Source organism: Apostichopus japonicus, chromosome 2 (genome assembly GCF_037975245.1).
Source record: "Apostichopus japonicus isolate 1M-3 chromosome 2, ASM3797524v1, whole genome shotgun sequence".
Classification (NCBI taxonomy): Eukaryota; Metazoa; Echinodermata; class Holothuroidea; order Aspidochirotida; family Stichopodidae; genus Apostichopus; species Apostichopus japonicus.
In genome coordinates this window covers 2,287,071-2,309,406 of record NC_092562.1, presented here as the reverse complement: position 1 = coordinate 2,309,406, position 22,336 = coordinate 2,287,071, and the positions used below count along the sequence as shown (strand labels likewise).

The following is a 22,336-nucleotide window of genomic DNA, read 5'->3' as shown; positions in this document are numbered from 1 at the left end:
ATACATTGTTTTAGAATGATGAGAAGTATTTGGAAACTATGTACGTGGTATTATTTTCTTGCAATTATGTTATTTTAGTTTCTTATTACTTTCCAACATTTATATAATGGTAGCAAATACAATTTGTATAAATAAGTTAAATTAAGATGTAATTATATTATAATTTGACATCCTACGTAACATATTATCCTCACAATGATATTTGATTCATTATTTTTTTTTTCAAGTTCACTAATGAAACGAAATTCGAATACAATTCAAATCATACATTCGAATGAACACACCCAGATAACAGAAAGTGTTCTGGGCAGATTGGACGATGTGCGTATTTTATACAAACATGATAAAGTGAGTCAAGAGAAAGCAAGCACGGATTAAGTATGGTGTTTAAAAAATATCATGAAATTTTTTTGGTATTATCTTTTGAAAGTTAGGTTATTTAACTGTGTTGTTACTTTCTAACATTTGTTTGATGAGAATCTAACATTTAATATCTTTTATAACACATGATAATGATAATTTATCTGATTAATTGTAACTTTCGAACATTTAATTCATGGTAAAGAGAAAACAACTTTTATAAATGATTAATCGTAAGATGTACTTCTATTACAATTTAATATCTTTCATAACAAACGATACTCACTATTTTATCTGAAAAAAATATCAGTTCATGAGGAAGTTTTTCGAATTATTATTAGTGGTAGAGCAGGTCATTGCTTTACAAAAGTATTCAATGAGGCGTTATGAAGAAACAAATTTTACCGTGAAAGGTTGTGAAATATGTCAATATTCATTCTTTGTATCGTTCGAATCTAGTCGAGCTAAGTTAATGAAATACCACCAGAGGTGATATTTTGTCTTTCTGCATAACGGTGTGATTCTTGTGGCAATAAAAGAAAGTAGCGTGTATGTGTAAGTATGTAAGAGTGTTTCATTTGTCACACCAGTGCGTGTTCTTAGCGTAATGTCACGTTTTGCGTTCCATAACACGACGTGTGGGGATACTGTACGTTTAACGGGATTTTCCCCAAAGTGATTTTAGCTAGCTTTTCCTAGATCGCTGTACATACACAATTCCGTCAAGCCATTCTGTCCGTAAACACCTTGAGCTTGATGTAGCACACGTATCAAATGGAATTCGGTAAAAAAAATCTTTAATTCTGTTAATGATGAATACTTTTGTCAAGTACTCTATCTAGTTATACGTGAAATTATTATGTTAAATGGACTCTAGCAATGGTGTAGGACTAGGAAATTTGGAGACATTACTAAGTTGCAGGACTGAACGAAGTCATAACGTTAGGCTTGTCTGTAATGTGTAATGCTATAGGCTCTGTAGCCTACCGTCGAGAAAGCCCAGTCAAATTAAGACCTAAGTTTTAGTAATACTATTGACTAAATGAAGGAATAGTTACATGATATTTATCGCAGAGTTTGCCGTTAAGCATCAGCCAAGATGATTTCACCTGTCTGCCCTCAAAGTAGAGTAACTTTAGCAAAGATCCGCTGCTTACAAGAATGTATACAAAAGTTTCATGCTGCATTACCCTTACCCGAGGCATTTTGCTACGTACCCGGACAGTTGCAGTACAAAGTTACAAAACTCGGGGAGAAGATTGTGGTCTATTCACAGCCTGTTAACATAAACCAACATGAAGTGAGTGGGAAGAAGTCAAGACATGTTATAGGGTCATTTCATTCTACGAAAGATACAGTAATTGAAGGAAGTGGTGAAGAAGTTTACACAAGTGCTGGACAGTGGATGAAAATTAAACAGGTCAGTTATAAACACATATGTTGTAATTAAACTTGATGATGAGTTTGGGTTTTGTTCTGTATTTTTTATTTGTATGGGGTCAGAAGGTAGGTGGGGGGTGTGGGAATATAGGGGAGCAGATTCCTGTTACTCTACTAACGTTATTCAGATTGGGGGAGTGTTGTAGCCGTTTGGTGCTGCTCAAATGGAGTATTTTAGCTTATTGCTTGTTTCAATACTTCTGTACCTTAAAGGCATTGAAGACTCGCGCACAAAGAAACATTTCATTCGGTGTAACAGAAGTGTTAGACACCACCATCGATCCCAGAAAATACACACACAGCTTGCTAACGTCAATAATTAGACACTAGTGTACTGTCAATGCATGAAGTTTTGGTCAATAGCCACAACACAGTCTACATACAGCGATGGGCATCTCAGGTCCACATAAAAGATAACAAGGTATCACATTTCATTAAGTACTGACTGCATTTTATAGCAACAAGATAAAAACTTCACTTGAAGGCAACGGAAAGTTAACTTTTTCAGATGGCCGCACGCGATTTGGGGCGAGTCTTAAATGCCCTTAATGAAAGTCTTTTTCGAATAAAGACCAGTGAACTCACTGTAATTGCCAAATGGCATACAAATTGCATAGGGTCTCCACACTTGATCCTCTAATTCAATGCTTCTTCACGTACACTAGAAGAAATCCAATAACCAAGCAAGTCCACTTTGGGTGAGATGTTAAACAGTGACAATCCTTATAATGAATGGCCTAATAACAATCCTGGGCTATGAGGCTTATCACCTCTTTATAATGTTTTCAGGTAATACTTAATCCCATATTTCATTTATCTATATATTTTTCAGACTTTCCTGCAGAAACTGTTTCCTAATAAGACGATTACCACGGACGGCTGGATCATTCTTTTTGATAGCAGGACGAGTGCAGATGATCCCCCCAAATTTCACCGCATAGTTCCTGATAAAGTAACACCAGCTCATGAATATTTGTATGGCAGAAGTCAGAAACATTTAGATCGGTAATTGTAACAGACATGAGCATATTAAATACATATATACTGTAGAGTCTTTCTTATTTACCAAAACCCTGTCGGAGCTTGCAACAAAGTTCAAGCAGCTGGTTGAGTTTGTGAATTAATCAATATTTTCAATACCATTTCATATACTAAAAATATCATGAAAGTATAGCATATATGTCAGATATCAGCAGATATATCAAACTGACAAATGGATTTCAAATTTCAAATAGTTTAAATTGAAGAAACAATAAATAGAGTTTTCAGGCATACATACTATGAACAATTTCCAGGGGACAAAAGACTAGTGGTACATTGTTGAATGCATATTACTTGTTTGCAATTGGTGCAAACATCTATTAAGATGACTTGCCTGTAGTTGGGAATATTAGGGGTAGGGGGGGGGCATCTGAGAGGAACTGAATTCCCTTCTCCCATAATGCCACTCCAAAAAGTATTGATGTACTGTTCAAACACTCATAGCTACAGTAATATTAGCTATTGACGTATAATGCTTTACACATATTTTACAGGAAAAGTGCATGACCCAGCTTACTTCTAAGAAGAATAACAGTATTTAGCAGTATGATCTGTTGTATGTGTAAAAAGATAAACAGGGGACTCATTTTTAAGCTAAGTCTCAAGTAACATTAAAGTTTGAAGAGTGTGGAGCAAAGAAATTGTTCCCAGATGTTGAAGAAAGAAAAAAGAAAAGCCCTGAATTAAGTGTCGCAAACTGGTGTTCTGGTATTAAAGATGCTATTTAGGAATTATGCAAAGGAACAAGGGGTTTTAATGGCACAATCCAGTGATGGTTGTGGTCTTTGTGACCTACAGTATTCACAGAGCAATGTGTCAGATGACCTATCTTTATGACCCATCATATATCCTTCCTTTCTTCAAAAGTTGGGACCAAGTTATCGAAGTGAAGTACAGTTTGACCTTAGGTGACCCAGTAAAGATTCAGCCGACCGATGATGAAGCTGTTAAGGATCTACGGGAAGTCCCCGGAAACTGGGATATCGAATGCGATGAAGAGATGGTCAAATTTCTCAGCGAACACGTGGTACAAGAGAACGAGAAACTAGGCAACGTTAAGCAGTACGTGGAAGCAGTGGCAGTTTCATCCAGCTGGGTAAGTTCCTGTCCTCTGTGAAAATATATTTTCGGGCACTGGTTAAAAAGCGTTGCTTGGCGTTGTTTCCATTATGTGTTAAGCATCATCCACCATCCATCCAGCAATAGGACATATTGTTATCCTGTTGCGTTACACAGTAGCGTAGAACAAAACTTAAATACATATGGCCTACATTACTCGTCCGTGGCCTTGCAACACTCTCATATGAGATACTGTATAAACACCTCACATAACCATGGCTATAACATCCAGCTTGTTACTCAGTTTGAGAACAGAGACATTTATGCCGTAACTTACTGTTGTAGCTTTTCTATCAAATGTTGCACAGGTCTCTAAACTCAAGTGAACCTAGTCAGTGGAATGTGGGTCTGTGCTTACATTAGTCGTGAAAAAATTGAGAATTTTTTTTCCATGAAATTGTTGCTTTCTTCACATTTAATGTGTTACTTAGTTTCTTAAATATGTTGACTTAGAAGATATGTTTGCCTAATTTATGAAAGCTCTCAAAATGCAGAAAATTGCCAATTGATGAAATGTTAGATTTTGACAAAAAGATGTAAAATTTGTAACAATCTTGAACAAAAAGAGAATGGCCTCCCAAGCTCCATTGAGACTCCAACAGGAACTGAATCTTACACTAATATACAAAGCTAAGTTACAGTCCAGCAGTACAAACTTGTCATAGTGAGTCATGTGGCCTTACCTCCATGGATACACAATAATAACTTCAGGGTTTTTTTATTTTTAAGTTCATTCCGAACTAGAAACAGATCTCTTAATATTTTAGCTATATTAAGCTATTATTAGCACTGGGATATTTCTTTGCAAAACTATTGCTTTTATGCATCCCTATTCGCTGTAGGATGAAGAAAGTGCAGCATGCCTCACTGACAGCGACCCAAGCACGTACTGGGAGAGTGATGGGAGGCAGGGACAACACTGGATCCGTTTGACCATGAGGAAAGGTGTCATTGTAAAGTAAGTGGAAATCCATCAATTGGTTAATGAGAAACGAATGTCTCTAAAATCAAATCCGTTGTTCAACTAACATTACAGATACTGTTGTCAAAGAAGATTGTCTTTCTTATGGACAACTCTACCCACAACCCCCACCCCCACCCCCCTCCCCTCACCTCCTGAGGGGCCTCTTCTATTCAAAACCAAAAATGTCCACTTGGTCAGTTTAAATAGTGGATCTGACATTTTGATGCAAGCAGGATCTTTCTCATTTATAAATACAAAAATTCCATTTGCAAGCAAATACATGGAGGCACTCAACTTTAAAGGATAGATTAAACCTGCAAATTAACACTAATCTCTCAAAGTTAATATGTGGTCTAAGAAGTATGATCCAATTTGTTTAGTAACTATTCACCACTTTTGATAGGTGTGGTATGTGACTTTGTTCTTGACAGATCCTGCAACTCTGTGTAGATTTAAACTTGTGTTTGAGAAACTTTTGCACAAAAAAAACTGCAAGTGCGTACCACTGCAGTTACATATCACACAGTATGCTTAAATTTATACTGTATACCTTTATGCTGTATATAAGCCATACCGTATGTCTTAATTACATATTATATGATTTATGATGTCTTTAATACAAAGTACCTAAGAGATAAAAGTAGGAAATAGAAAAAGAGTCTTAACAATTCCCACGCACCAAAATGTTGATAAATACTTCTCAATGTTACTTGCCATCTCAACAGGAAACTCTACATTGGAGTAGACTGCCATGATGACAACTACATGCCGATCCATGTTATCGTGATGGGCGGGGAATTGGATGTCATGGTGAAGCTGAATGATGTCCACATCGAGCAGTAAGTTTGCCAGGTTTTACCCAGTAATTGTTGACAGACCAGAATTTGTGGATATATCTGTAATAGTCATATCTGTGTCTAGTCATAACGTCAGGCCAACTTACTTTTACACATTCTATTACACAGGCTCTCTAGTGGATAAGCAGTTTACTAACAGTTTTATTTTATTTTGACTAGTCATATCTGTGACTGGTGATATCTGGGACTAGGAATAAAGTCATCAAAATGATACTCAGTTTGTTATGCTGTTTTCTCTTTACTTCTAGGTCATTTACCGGTGATTACTGTGTTCTCGAAGATGTGAAAAAGTTTTATGCTTATATCGAAATTCAAATCAAATCCTGTGAAGGTAAAAATGGGTTTGACTTTTTTACTCTATGAATAAAGAAAAACATTGTAGCCATGAGATTGATGCAAAGTTTAGACATTTGTTTAATTACAGTAAATATGCTCTATATTATGAAGCCTATGTTAAGAAATGTTTTTCGTCATTGTAAAGTCGCACGATAAAAACGGTTCCTGCTTCTAGTGCAGCTTTTCTCAAAGTCTACTTAATTACATTAATTCACACAAAAAATACTGTGTGATCTGCCTAACACATTGTACTGTTAGTCTTTAATAGTGTTCAGTATCAGTGTCTGTACCTGGCATTCTGATATTGTCCCAAGAATACTGTTGGCTGGCCTAGCTTGGAGTATGGGCAGACAATGGACTAGAACCCCCATGAGGTGCATGAGATGTTTCTGAAAATCAAAACTAGAGTATTTTGTGTTGTACTAGTTAAAGTCCGATATATCATATAATTTAGTAATGTACAAAAGTTGTACCTATCAACAAACTCTTTTTGCGTTCCATACGCATATGTTGCCATAGTAGTACCGTACCGTGCATGTGATAAATGACTGAATTATGAAACAGACACAGGCCGCATGACGTTGGTGAAGTTAGTGTACGCATGACAGAACAATATTACACTATGATCTTGACCTTTACGAAGCACTGTTGGGAGTATTATAGTATAATAATGACTCAGATCGTGTCTCGAAAAGTTGGGGGTTCATGGACAACTCTGACATCCACAGGGGGTTCGTGGGGAGATAAAGTTAGGGAAAACCTGGACTAGATACAATTATTCCACCTTTCAAGTCATGCCAGTTATGAGTACCAACTACTATAGACTGGGTGTGACTCTGGTAGGATATGTTTTAATATGTAATTTTAGTGGTGAAATGTGACCAAACGTGTTAACTTCACCCATATAGTACCTATACTGTATATATAGGTGTGTGAAAGCCCCTTTAAATTGGTTCCATGTTCCATTGGTCCATGTTTCATGTCCATGTTCCACATTGGTCCATGTTCCAGCTCAGTGGATGACGCTGGTGCCTTCCAATCATAAGGTCCAGAGTTTGAGTCACTACAAGATTAATGTATGTTGTCCAGTTACAGAGTTCTTGACAATTGACAATTCATAATCATGGACGTTTAATGTAAGAGACTGACTTTGGTCAGCTTGCGGCTTTGATAAGCCAATGATGGCTTCTTCGCGAGTTCCTGCTTGCAGGAGGATCTAAAATACATACAAATACATACATGTTCTTTTACTTTAACATGTTTCATTGTTACTGGTTGTGTTTTCTCCTGATCACTTTTTTAAAAGTCAATGTAATTTTATGCAGCAATTTATATGCCATACAAAATTTCCATAATGGTTTTCATTAGCATTATCATACATATTTTCCGGTTTTTTTTTAAATTTTGCATCTAATTATAAAATATGTTTTACATTTTTGTGTTTGTTTATTTAAAAGCCAATTGTTGGTTTTGTAAGTATTGCTGATTAAAAGACCTTATAACGACCATTAATTGGAGAAGTTTATTTTTAATTTACAGATGATGGTGTTGATACCAGGATACACGGTATTAAAATCAAATCTTTGAAAGAAAGAGAACTTGGGCTACTGAAAGATACATTCTGTAAGGAAGAACTTGTCAGGTCAGTGAGTTAAACAATATTGCCATGTTTGATAATGCTCTAAGTTTTAAGATTTGGTCTGAATACTCTTTCGTAGGTGGACTGGATAAATATTTAGCGACAGCAATGAGAAATCCTGGCCATATTTCACACCAAAAATACCTTTTCAACCGACCTCATATCCGCTCCCAAAGATAACAGGGAAAAAAATCCTTTCCAAAAATATTGGACCAAGTTTTAAATTTTTTTTTTTAACCTCACTGCAAGTTGTATTTGTAATTCGATTTGCTTCAGAAGTTGATACATCATTTACATCTTGGCAAAGTCTCATTTGTAAATTGCAAGAAACAAGACACTAGCTATTAATTTTTCATAAACAGTTTGCTCTAATTGTTACCACATTTCCTTCAGATTCTCCAGACTGGAAGATTTTAATCGGGATCAAACCACTCCAAAGAAATAAACTATTGAAAAACCACAGAAAAAATCTCAAAACCATCTCTCATTTTTATTTTAAGCTGCTTGCAAGTCCTGATTTGTAATTATTCAAATGTAATTCTTTCAGAATTGGATCAGCACTAGCTGCCATGTACTACATCAGTGCTATGCCGACCAATAGTCGAACACTTTTGTTAATTACAAGAACAAAGCACAGCTTTAATTAGTCATTAACTGTTTTCACCGTCTAATCTTTATTTCTGATATTTCCTTCAGGTATCCCAGACTGGAAGCCTTTAATCAGGATCAACTATACCACAGAGCTCTTGTGTTGCTAAGGTAGTGTATGGAAAAGCTTTGTCTGGGAATATGTTTCTGTGCAATATGCTTCTGTTTGAAAAACCACGACTTTTGAGGTTTTGCAACTTACAATCCCCCGCCAGCCGGGAAACAAAGAATGCACTTAATTAGAACTGTTAGTATTCAGTAATCTTGCTTAGATGTGAGAAAATCTATAATTTTACCGTTGGCTGTGTTTTCTGTTGATTATCTTTGATTCATCTGGGGTGAGCAGTTTCTATTTTTTTAATATTTGTAATTATTGATATTGCCATGTTCCGCTTATCTGTATCAGATTCACCGTAGTAGCTAATGGTAGTTTACAACACAAAGGTTAAAGGCATTATGTTTTAGTCTGTAGATGCATGTTTGTCTTCAAACCACAGGTATACCGTGGTCAAATACATCAATCTGTGTGGGGGCTTTACCGCTCCATAACACGGAATCTTTCATAAGTCACATGGTAATATGCCTGAAAGACAGATGCATTGAGCTTTTAAATAATATCACAGATTTGTATTAATGTACGGAAATTTCAGGTAAAGCATGAAAATTTGATAAAGAAGAAATTGAAAAGCGCATATATTCTTAAACAAAATTCAGACATTATTTGTGTGCAAACAAATATAACCCTATGACTATTTTAGTCATAAGAAGGTCAGTCACAATTTGTTTTTTCAAAATCGGTTGAGGCATGCTAGATCAACAGTGTCATAATTTCATGCAAAATTTCTTCCCAACTTTGCTCACAGCAAAGAAGGGAGTCAGTAATGTCATTACAATGTCAGTACATGCCAAGTATGACACCGTACCAGGTGTCCAAATACTGAATTTATAGTTTGCAAAATAATGAAAATTCTGTCATATTTACTGACTGAGATGAAACTTTTAACTAAAGCGGGGGGTCTATCTCATATTATTGGTACCCTGGTTTTACACCTCTATGACACCATATACACATCCTCAAATCTTGCTTAAAATTTGTTTTAATTATTTTTAATTATAGATTTTCTAAACTCCTGGACAGTGTGATCCATTTTATAGTTCCAGTCTGGGAGTATTCCCTCGGCTCCTTCCGATCTTGTCTCGATATGGTACGGCAGTTTCTTCCACTATCCAAGAAGAGAATTAGCCTGATCCAGCATTTCTTGACCCAGTCGGAGGCAGGGTAAGCCGGACATTTTCAAAAAGCCTGGGTTTTATGCTTTATATCTTGTGCAGTTGTTCTGAAAGATTTCAAGATTAGAAAGTAAAAAAGTCATAGCATTTTGCAATACTGAAATAGATACATTATTTTCCGATTGATAGATGAATGCATGTGAAAACTTGCCTTTTTATGTTTGAAATCGATTCCAAAATTGACAGTTGTGTGTTTATGTGTGTTTTTTCTTGTGTTTTACCTGTGATAACAGGTACAGGTTGTAGCAGCTTTCCTTGTCAAGGACAAATTGTGAGGTATCATATGAAATTAGCAAAATCAATAACTATTAAACTGGGTCTTGTTCATATTGTAGGTGATTGTTTTCACTCCCTTGCTTTCATAGGAAACCAGACCATTTACCAAAGTTATTTATCAATAGAAGAGCTGCATCAGAACATAGACAAGAACCCAATAAAGATCCCACAGGAAAGAACACTATCTTCACACAGGTAAGAACCGAACAATGTTCCCACAGGAAAGAACACTATCTTCACACAGGTAAGAACCGAACAAAGATCCCACAGGAAAGAACACAATCTTCACACAGGTAAGAACCGAACAAAGATCCCACAGGAAAGAACACTATCTTCACACAGGTAAGAACCGAACAAAGATCCCACAGGAAAGAACACAATCTTCACACAGGTAAGAACCGAACAAAGATCCCACAGGAAAGAACGCTATCTTCACACAGGTAAGAACCGAACAAAGATCCCACAGGAAAGAACACTATCTTCACACAGGTAAGAACCGAACAAAGATCCCACAGGAAAGAACACTATCTTCACACAGGTAAGAACCGAACAAAGATCCCACAGGAAAGAACACTATCTTCACACAGGTAAGAACCGAACAAAGATCCCACAGGAAAGAACGCTATCTTCACACAGGTAAGAACCGAACAAAGATCCCACAGGAAAGAACACTATCTTCACACAGGTAAAAACCGAACAAAGATCCCACAGGAAAGAACACTATCTTCACACAGGTAAGAACCGAACAAAGATCCCACAGGAAAGAACAGTATCTTCACACAGGTAAGAACCGAACAAAGATCCCACAGGAAAGAACACAATCTTCACACAGGTAAGAACCGAACAAAGATCCCACAGGAAAGAACACTATCTTCACACAGGTAAGAACCGAACAAAGATCCCAAAGGGGAGGAACAGTATCTTCACACAGGTAAGAACCGAACAATGTTCCCACAGGAAAGAACACTATCTTCACACAGGTAAGAACCGAACAAAGATCCCACAGGAAAGAACAGTATCTTCACACAGGTAAGAACCGAACAAAGATCCCACAGGAAAGAACACTATCTTCACACAGGTAAGAACCGAACAAAGATCCCACAGGAAAGAACGCTATCTTCACACAGGTAAGAACCGAACAAAGATCCCACAGGAAAGAACGCTATCTTCACACAGGTAAGAACCGAACAAAGATCCCACAGGAAAGAACACTATCTTCACACAGGTAAGAACCGAACAAAGATCCCACAGGAAAGAACAGTATCTTCACACAGGTAAGAACCGAACAAAGATCCCACAGGAAAGAACACAATCTTCACACAGGTAAGAACCGAACAAAGATCCCACAGGAAAGAACAGTATCTTCACACAGGTAAGAACCGAACAAAGATCCAACAGGAAAGAACAGTATCTTCACACAGGTAAGAACCGAACAAAGATCCCACAGGAAAGAACACAATCTTCACACAGGTAAGAACCGAACAAAGATCCCACAGGAAAGAACGCTATCTTCACACAGGTAAGAACCGAACAAAGATCCCACAGGAAAGAACACTATCTTCACACAGGTAAGAACCGAACAAAGATCCCACAGGAAAGAACGCTATCTTCACACAGGTAAGAACCGAACAAAGATCCCACAGGAAAGAACAGTATCTTCACACAGGTAAGAACCGAACAAAGATCCCACAGGAAAGAACACTATCTTCACACAGGTAAGAACCGAACAAAGATCCCACAGGAAAGAACACTATCTTCACACAGGTAAGAACCGAACAAAGATCCCACAGGAAAGAACACAATCTTCACACAGGTAAGAACCGAACAAAGATCCCACAGGAAAGAAGGCTATCTTCACACAGGTAAGAACCGAACAAAGATCCCACAGGAAAGAACGCTATCTTCACACAGGTAAGAACCGAACAAAGATCCCACAGGAAAGAACAGTATCTTCACACAGGTAAGAACCGAACAAAGATCCCACAGGAAAGAACACAATCTTCACACAGGTAAGAACCGAACAAAGATCCCACAGGAAAGAACACTATCTTCACACAGGTAAGAACCGAACAATGTTCCCACAGGAAAGAACGCTATCTTCACACAGGTAAGAACCAAACAAAGATCCCACAGGAAAGAACAGTATCTTCACACAGGTAAGAACCGAACAAAGATCCCACAGGAAAGAACAGTATCTTCACACAGGTAAGAACCGAACAAAGATCCCACAGGAAAGAACACTATCTTCACACAGGTAAGAACCGAACAAAGATCCCACAGGAAAGAACGCTATCTTCACACAGGTAAGAACCGAACAAAGATCCCACAGGAAAGAACACAATCTTCACACAGGTAAGAACCGAACAATGTTCCCACAGGAAAGAACACTATCTTCACACAGGTAAGAACCGAACAAAGATCCCACAGGAAAGAACACTATCTTCACACAGGTAAAGGAAAGCAGATCTGAAGGCAATTAGTCATCTCCAGTCAGTGTTTTGAAGAGTAGGGTAGTAGGAGTGTTTTAGTCAGTGTTTTGAAGATTAGGATAATGGTGATGTTTTAATCAGTGTTTTGAAGAGTAGGGTCATATTAGTGTTCAAGTCAGTGTTTTGAAGAGTAGGGTAATAGGGTAGTAATAGTGTTCTATGACCCTACTCTTCACAACACTGACTATAGTCAGTGTTGTGAAGAGTAGGGTCAAAGTCCTGTTTTAGCCAGTGTTTTAACCAGGTTATACTGTGCTATCCTGTACTATACTATGCTGTACTATGGCTACACTATTAATATGCTGTGCTCTGCCATACCATACCATATAATAAACCGAGCAATCGAGCATTATTCTGCTACTAAGCGCTCCTGTTATATTTCTGTTGGTTCGGTACAGTGTTCATCAAGTAGTTTTATTAGTCCAATGTTGCCATAAACTTACGAAGACTTCTTCTCTCGTTCGAATTGTTTGGAATAGAAATTGGTATGAAGATTTTCTCTTTCTTGTTTGCTTTATACAAATGATTGATAGTAGTTGTAAGTCACGGCACAGACTCTAATTGTAGTGTGTCGATCTTGCATAGCTTTCTGTACTGACAGTCTCCCCCTCGTGGAGTTGTTCTTGTACTCGTAGTCAGGGCAGTTTGGAGATCTGTTTAACATAGGATGATAGAGCAAGGTAGTGCACACTCATACTCACGTCTAGTGCCTGGTATTAGTATTCATATCTAGTGGGAATTCTATCTGTTCTGCATACTCATTCTACTGCGCTAGCTCGCACTACCAGTCCAACAGATACATATATATCCTTTATACTACAGGTCTATGATGGTCTCCAGCCAAAGGAAAAATATGCTAAACAGCTGGACTTCAGATGGCCTAAACAGTTTGACCAATGGTGGGAGTGCAAGTTTCTATCAGAAGGAATCATTGATCAAGGTAAATTATCTCTTTGCCGATCATTAAGCCACAGTTTTTTCTCTTTTTCTTTCCTTCTATTTCATCCTCTCTTTGACATACTGTATGTTTGATAGTGGAATTGACAAAAAGCATATAGATGGGTATATATTTCATCACAAATTTTTCACTCACGGTTACCATGGGTACATCATTATGAGATCAACCCTGGTTAGCCCCCACTTGGGTTTATACCTGGAAAAAAAAATGAAACTTTCTGCCCAAAAAACAAGGCTACACATTGTAGTGTGAGCTAGGCAACATGGTAGATTCATAATAAGTTGTCATCATGGTATACTATATTATTTGCCAGGCAGGACTTTTTCTTTTCCCATCTGTTAATTTTTCGAGATCATTGCGTTAATTCGAAATCCTTTCCATGAATAATCATCACCCACAGGTGGTGGCTTTCGAGACAGTTTAGCGGACATGGCCGAGGAGTTGTGTCCCACAGAAGGAGATGTTCTGATACCTCTTCCATTCTTCGTCAGATCTCCTAACCAGGTATTTATGATTTTCCAATAACTTTTAGATGAATCCTAGTTTTGATCTCTGCCCTTGTAAGAACATTTTATACTTGTGAAAGTTACCGATTCCATTGCATACGTTCTCACCAGAAGTGTGCTTCATTATTCGAGGAAAGTCAAAATGTAGACATTATCTTCAAGAATCACGTCGATAGACGTGCACTCTGACACGAATAAACTAAGAGCAAAATCCAAATTTGAATGATGGAAAGTTTAACAGAAATAAGCAGCAAGAAAACTCCATGCAAGACTTCACACTAATTTACTAACTTACATTTGTGTAGTTTGAAATTGTCAGTTTAGTTATAATTCTAAAGTTTCTTCCAGATGAGACCTGTGATGTATATAAAGTGAAAAGATACCGATTATAATAATTATTATTTAATCAGACCTTATGAAGTAATGCAGAGAAGTACCATGTTTATAGTATCACTCTTTATCTGAGTGTGGACTATGTGATTATATGTCTTCTGATTATCATATGTTGTCGATACATCTCATCTCCCAGAGTAACAGAGACACTAACGTGAACCGTGACGTCTACGTGCCCAATCCACTGTGTCAGCAGTTTGTGAAGTTTGAATGGATCGGCCAGCTAATGGGAGGTTGTCTCCGGGGCAAGGAGCATTTGGTAAGCTTTCTTCCTAAATATCATGATTAACAATTCCGATTGGGTATGAGGTATTTCCAGTTTGGGTCAAAGCTCAAACTTTGAACTGTCACGGTTCATGGATTGATTGAACCTGTGACTAAAAATATGAATGGATATTAATTGATTGATTGATATATAGCATATATATATATATATCAATCAATCAATCAATTTCCATTAATTTTTTTATTCAGCCAATGTATAGAAATATTACACATCTAAAGTTAGAACTTTCCTCCTGCTCCGTCATAAATATGAGTAAGAAATTTATCAAAATATGTAAAGATATATAAAAAAATGTGTATGGATATAAAAATGTAAGAAATATGGGAAGATATGCACACAAAAAAAAAAAAATGTAAGAAATCTGAAAACAGTAGTTAGTCCTGTATCAAGACCTTCTCACATGACTTTATTTGTCATACCGCACACCTGTGTGTGCACAAGTCAAGCTGTCCCTTCAGGGGTAATGCAGCGTGCCTTATCCACAGATGCCCTGGCGGACTTCTCATACGGCGCAGTCATTATCCTGCACAATCAACTATAGTTAGCTCATGATTAAATCTCCCCATTTATACACCCGGGTGAAGAGAGATTATGATGAAATATGAAGATACTGCATCTTTGCTAATTGATTAAATACATAGTTTTATATTTCTGTTCCAATCGAAGACTTTTATCATATCTCATCACAGGTTCTGTCTCTGCCGCCGTTTATATGGAAGCAACTGGTCGGAGAGAAAGTCACCTGGACTAGAGACTTTATATCTGTGGATGCCACAGCGGTGGGTTTAAATCTTTGCAAACATGATGATGAATGGTGAAGTTTAAATTCGCTGTGTAGTGATAGACTGAAGGTTTCTGCTACCCTCCCTACAATTACCCCCTCCTCTATACCTGCCCCTCCCTACTCTCCCCTCCCACCCTCAGAGTCTTCTTTATCATTTCAATATAAACTTTGAATTTGGTTTACAATTGACAGTTACAGCTCCCCACCCCCCCCCACCTCCAAGAAAAGAGAAGGAGGCTTTCATTTATGTTGTGATATGTTACTTCTATGTTAACCTATAAACGTTGCAAACCTATGAAATGTATATTAGCCATATTTGATGATTATCTATATTCTGAACATTACAAATAAAATATGTATTTGCCATTTATTCGTTTGTTTACTAAATTTGTTAGGAAACATTTTGATGGGCTATTGAAATCAGCTAAAATGATCTACAATAATCCTTTTCTTATGTTCAGATTTGTTGAATCAATTTCATCTCGTTAAAGATGCCTGAATCGATTCAGTGTATTAATGCTTGTTTAATGAAAATAGTTTCATTTTGTTTTGGTCATCAGGTGAAGCTGGTGAACAACCTTCGCGTTGTGGACGAAGAGACCTTTCAGGCCAATTTTGCCGGACAACTGACCTACGTGACGGCCCTCAGCGGTGACAGTCTGGTCGAACTGGTAGAAACTGGAGCGCCGGTGGAAGTGAACTTTGATGAGAGAATCGAATATTGTAAGATGGTGGAAACTACAAGAATGAGTGAAAGCAAGAAACAGGTATTAAGAAAGACATTAGCAAGAAATGATTTGTTGATCTGTTTTTTATATTGTTATTTGGCCTGTTTATGTTAGATTTTTATGCTTAATGGTTATAACATGGGTGGCCCACCTTTGGACAAGGAAAAATATAAGGTGTTTCATTTGGTAAAGGTGATATATATGTGTTGGACATGCCGCGAAAGTGTCCATTGGCTATAGGTTGCATCCAAAAATCTGCCGTTTGTACTGAATGGCAGATATTTCCCAGTTGGTTAGCTGAATGATCAGTCCCATCTTTTCGCATCTTAGTTGAGATGCCTATTCGTCTATTATGCAACTCTTCACACAGCTAGTAGCCAAATCAATATCGGATCAAGGCAGACATGGCAAGGTGTGAACAACTCTTCCAAACTCACCAGTCTGTTTGCAGGAGAGATAAAGTTTCAGTAAGTTGAGGTCAAGAGAGCTGAAAAATGCAACCTTTGGTTAATGGACTTATTCTCGTCATGTACATCTGAAAACATCAACACTGAGAGAAATAGTGAAAGTTTCAGATGTTAAACATACTTTCGTACCTGGTTGATTAAATATTGTTTTGTTTTACTTTCCCATCTGTACATATGAACTTAATTTTCTTTCATTCATAATGTCTTTTCACTTGTTCTTTCGTTTCTTGATATGATTTGTATATATTGTCTCTTCCAAAAACATTTTAGAATTTAAATTAACTGAAACTGATTTTATAGCCTTTGGGACAGAAGCTACTTCTGTTGTAATAGTCTAGTTTACGAGCATATCCAATCTCAAGTGTGATCCTCACTTTGAAAAAAAATATGAAATTCCACCCGTAGGTTCATGAAGGATCTATAGTTGGAAAACCGCTACATTTGATATAAGACGTCAGGGATGATAAGTCTTCCGTATTTTTATGGAAATCCGGGTTTTTTTTTGAGGGATGTAAGTCTTCCGTATTTTTACGGAAATCCGTTTTTTTTTTAATTCCAATAAAGTTCCACAAAATTGTACAAATATCAAAGACACAACGCGGCAAAAATGCCTGGCCCGTTGCAGCAAGCTAACTTCAATTTTCACTCACCGATCAACCAAAATACCATTTCCTGTTACACATCGCATTGCACTGTACATCATTGGAGCTAGCCTAACATAACGATAGTGTGTAAGTAGTCAGAACTAGTGGTAGGATGTGTTAGCGCTAATACTTTTGAGCTAGCCTAACATAACGATAGTGCGTAAGTATTCAGAGCTAGGAGTAGGATGTGTTAGAACGGCATTCCCCCGGTTTCTCCGAATAGTTTTCCGGATTTTTTTTTTTTGGCTGCACTTACATCCCTGAGACGTGTAGTTGGCAAATATTTACCCACGATTAATGAATGTCATAATTGTTGAGTTTTTCCCAGGAAGGATCTTGTCACCATCGATAATCGTATTCTGTGAGAATGTCTGTAATATCGAGATTAGTCACTCTGCAGAATGTCCGTGGGACGGATTGAAATCGTGAAGAAAACATTATGTTAGCACAAAGTTGTTTGTGTGACACGACACTTAACGTATATGAAATATTCCACTCGTCAGCCGACAGCTATAGGTACCATCTGCATTCAGTTTAATATTCTAGTTGATTCTCTCTCATCTGTGCAGATCGAAGCCTTGAGGAAAGGACTGCTCAAGGTCGTGCCACAGGCTGTTCTTGACCTCTTGACCTGGCAGGAGTTAGAGACCAAAATCTGTGGCGATCCTGACGTCAGTGTGGAAGCTTTACTGAAGACAAGTAAGTCTGTTTTTTTTTTGTTTTTTTTTTCGAAAGATGTCGTCTGTCCAGAGAGTCAGTTTCTTTTATACTTCATTATAGGTAACGATTACCTTCTGGTTGTTAGTTGATGCCACTTTCCTCAAGTTCACTGTCAAAGGAAGTGAACACTGTCTTGTCAAGACCTCCATTTTTATCCAGAAAGCTTGTAACTATGGTAATTTATTACTGCAGAATGATGCAAACACGCTTGTACGTTTACATTTTCCATTGTCACTTCTCTGTTTGGGTATTCTGTGTTCTTTGATGTTACTCCTTTTAATAAGGGAATAAAGTGGGTTGAATCAGTTTGAATAATTATTTGCAATGGTAAAATTCACCTTAGTTAATCGATTGATTCCAACCCATTATTTAAGCAATCTACTGTACTATGCTGTACAACCCATTAACCACTCAGTTTATTGCAAAAGAATTATTTACAAGTTGAATGACAAGCACGATTTGCAATATTACACAAAATTAAAAAAATATTTCTTCTTTCTTGGTTATTTTTCTGTAGCTATTTTAGAAGATCTAGAACAGTCCAGTACCAGAGTCAAGATGTTTTGGGAAGCCCTCGGTAATTTTACCAACGGTGAGACTTTTCATTTATATCAGCTACATGCATGGCCATATTCGATGTACCTGCTACCCTGACAACTTTACAATTCATACTGCCAAATAAACTCACCTTTCTAGAGTTGAAGTTGTTATACAGTCCTGTCTATCAGAAGGTATTATATTAAATTATGTGGGAGCTAACAATTCATTGTTATCATAGCCAAATGTGCTTTAAAAACAAAAAAGTAAATTAGCTCTAGCCTGTAGTTTCTTTTACCGATATTCAGCCTATTGTTCCTCTTTGTGATATCTGAATTGGATAATTTTGTGTTAAAAAATTGACTGTATAACTAAAACTAAATATAGAACATCAAAATGTGACAGTTTGTATCCTGGTGGCATGTATTAAATTTAAGGTATAAATTCTCTTTGAAGTATCATGAATGGTTAGAGAGCATCCATTCACAATAAAATACTTCATAAATATAAAAAAAAGTATTTATTGACGAATTGTTTGTTCTTGAGATACATTCGTATGTCAGCTATTAAAGCAAATGTATCACACATTAAATGAAAACTTCACAACAATGTTTGTAAAATTTGCCAATGTTTGTAAAATGTTTGTAAATGTTAGCCAATGCTTGTAAAACAATGTTTGTAAAATTTGCCAATGTTTGTAAAATTTGCCAATGTTTGTAAAATGTTTGTAAATGTTAGCCAATGCTTGTAAAACAATGTTTGTAAAATTTGCCAATGTTTGTAAAATGTCTGTAAATGTATGTACATGTTTGTAAATGTTTGACAATGCTTGTAAAACAATGTTTGTAAAATTTATTGTGATAACATCACAGATTACTGCCAGTTGTCATTATGGCAAATTTATGTGGTAAAATAGAGTCATCTTTATGCAATTAAGTCTATGAAGATTGAGAAAGATGATTTTGAATGGAGTTTTCAACTTGCAACATGTATTACTTTATAGTCTACACATCAACTGCCACTATATCATGTACAATCATATTTTAAAGCAAATTGACGAGAATGTCCTCTTGTCAAATATTTGTTTTTTAACTCTTCAAAAAGTCTTGGAATAAGTTTAGAGCTGTGTGGGAAACTTCAGAATTTAAATGGAGCAAAAAAATTTTTGTAACATGCTGACATACTTTAAATGTGTGAATAGCCAATAGTTCAATGACCGTTGCCTATTTAATATAATATAATGCTAAGCAGAAATATGCAAAACCTATTCATCTTTTAATTTGATTTTCCAGAGGATAGGAGTAGGTTTCTGAGGTTTGTCACCGGTAGAAGACGTCTACCGACACCCCTGTACATCTGTGCCGATAAAGAGTAAGATTATTGTTGAAATCTTTCCATTCTCGGAAGAAAAAAAAACACCCTTGATAGGTTTCAGTCGATACGGCTTTAGCCAATCAGAGACTGGATTTTAAACCTCCTGACACAATGTTAGAAGCAGTCTTTGTCCAAGTCCATGATTCTTTCCAGGATTCTCTAAGTGTTTTCAACTATATTTGGTTGTAATGCGTATCCTATACCTTTAACCAAAACAAGTCTTATCTGAAGGTCAATGTTGTACTCTTAAAATTCTGGGAGACAATGTTACCGATAAGCTCCTTATCCAAAATGATAAATGAACATGATTTTTGTGGATATTAGGTTGGTCATGCTATGATCGGACAGATGGTAAAGAATCTTGCAAAGTCATGTATTTCAAGATAGACAAAACAGTTAAACACTTTGAAGCTTGCTGTGGAAGAGTTTAATAGGAAGAATAGAACAGTTCTAGAAAATGTCTGTAAGTCTTGATTGATGACTTTATTAGGTTTGGTTGTATCAACAGCTTGACCAAGTTAGAGAATTACTTATGATGAGATTGTGAAATTCAGACATATTCTGTCCAACTTTGGGAAGAAATCTTAAATTGTAAAGTCGGGATTGATTTCCATATTCATTGGAGACTTGTAAACACCTGAACATCCCAGTATACATCTGCTGGATAAGTCCTTTTAAGGCTACTAAAATTATCTTATTTGCATATTCATTGCATATTTGTATTTGTTATTAAATTTGCTCTCATTGTGCCATTTTATTTCGTTTCATTCTCAGAGGCAAGACAGACATTTTGCCAGAATCTTCGACTTGCACCAATACTCTTTTCCTCCCAAGCTACTCAGAGTAAGTACTTTCTGGAATGACCTCTGACCATTCCTTGTTTAAATTAATATTTGTGTTTCCTTGGCACTGTAGTATCGCCACATAGTTCCAATCCAACCCAATTCTTCGACTAGTTTTTCATTGCCAGGCCGAAAATAATGAAAACGAAATATTAACGGTAGGTTCATGATATAAACTAGACCACTATGTAATCAGGGTTTAGGACCTTCCCAGCTTACCCCTGATTTGCACCCATCTCACCCCTGGCATGCATCCTTCCAAGAAGTATAGGCACTCTGTTAACTTCTAAATCTGACTGCCCATCTGATGTACAAAAAAAACAAAACAAAAAAACGTTATGAAAGAAAGATTTGAATTACTACAACAGAAAAAGTATGATTTCTGATATTTTTCCAACATCACAGTAACACCTGTGGTATTCATGCATTATATAATGATCACGATTAATCCATCTCACTGTAAATTTCATCCCCTTAGAAATTATTATTTACTCTTACCAAATTCGATATCCTCTCGCTCAATTCATGACTTACGGTTTGAAACGTTTAATCCTTTTCAAATCCCGCAGTGTGAAAATCGCAGAGGAGAAACTTCGATATGCCGCCTATAACTGCGTAGCTATTGATGCAGATATGAGTCCTTGGGACGAATGAGGTGCATCCTGAATCGGCTGGTTTGTTTTTACTCAAGAAAAAAGAATGACTACCCGACCAGAACATTTCCATCAATCTTTGCAAGAACCTCACATCAAATATTAAGCAACGAAGCAAGCCAGTTTCACTGAAGCAGAGTGTCATGTAACAACAAGAGGGAATTAAAAAAAGAGATGTTCGTTTATGATGGAACCATTGGCAATGAATTTGTAATTCTTTTGAACCATTATTGTTATTGAATTGGTCTTCTTTTGTAACAATTACTGGTAATAAATATGTCTCGATGTGGAGTTTGCTTTAATTATAGCTGGAGCAAATGTTATTATCAAGGCCTGATGTGTAATGGTATTACCCCTGCCTTAGGAGGAAGGTCATGTGGGGTTTCAACACCATCTTTATGGTTACCCACACTTGTAGCAAGGATGTTAATCCAATTCTAGGATTGTATGGGGCCAAACTTACCCATACCAGGCCCTCCATGAATGCAAAATGCACTGAATCAGAAGTGCTTGGTAATGTTTTTAAGAAACAAGTTTTATTTGTATTCATTATAGTGTCATATATTACAATGATGTAATAATAGAGTAACTCAATAAAAGGGGCACGTTTTGAACAAGGTGTTTGTAAACAATTTATTCCATGAAGTTGTTTTAATTATGTACTGCTTTAGATAATTTGAAAACAGAACTATTAAACTATTGTATTTATTGTTTTGTTAATGCATCTCTGAGCAGTGGTTGCTGTGGATGGGGTGGTGGTGGGGTGGGGGGCAGGTGGGGGGATGAGCAACACCATACTCTTGCCCCCAGTTTTAATCATTGGAGGGCCAGTGATCCCTTTGTCTTTTAGGAGAGATGCCCCTTCTCTGTAGACAATTAGTGATGGCCTGATAGAAATTAGTGTCACATGACTTGCATTGTCAGCATTACGTGATAAGGCTGTAAGTCATATGTTACTAACAGCTTCTTCACATAACCTGTTTCA

The 22,336-nt window shown here is 36.8% G+C and overlaps 1 protein-coding gene across 1 annotated transcript; it reads left to right on the top strand.

The window, feature by feature from the left end:
* The first annotated feature begins 1,045 nt into the window (after positions 1-1,045).
* LOC139973855 (E3 ubiquitin-protein ligase HECTD3-like) lies at positions 1,046-22,290 on the top strand. The gene is made up of 20 exons (XM_071980732.1): positions 1,046-1,780; positions 2,633-2,805; positions 3,709-3,937; positions 4,803-4,918; positions 5,650-5,763; positions 6,030-6,112; positions 7,657-7,759; positions 8,453-8,515; positions 9,522-9,683; positions 10,060-10,165; positions 13,282-13,399; positions 13,818-13,921; positions 14,453-14,575; positions 15,292-15,381; positions 15,947-16,153; positions 17,795-17,924; positions 18,463-18,537; positions 19,775-19,853; positions 20,631-20,699; positions 21,268-22,290. The coding sequence occupies exons 1-20, from the start codon at positions 1,460-1,462 to the stop codon at positions 21,350-21,352; spliced, it is 2,550 nt and encodes an 849-aa protein (XP_071836833.1). The 5' UTR covers positions 1,046-1,459; the 3' UTR covers positions 21,353-22,290.
* Positions 22,291-22,336: the final 46 nt, after the last annotated feature.

Coding starts and splice junctions, on each gene's coding strand:
- LOC139973855 (XM_071980732.1), top strand. CDS start 1,460: ATGATTTCACCTGTCTGCCCTCAAAGTAGAGTAACTTTAGCAAAGATC. Junction 8,516..9,521: donor AGAGCTCTTGTGTTGCTAAG/GTAGTGTATGGA, acceptor TTTTAATTATAG/ATTTTCTAAACTCCTGGACA. Junction 9,684..10,059: donor TTGACCCAGTCGGAGGCAGG/GTAAGCCGGACA, acceptor TTGCTTTCATAG/GAAACCAGACCATTTACCAA.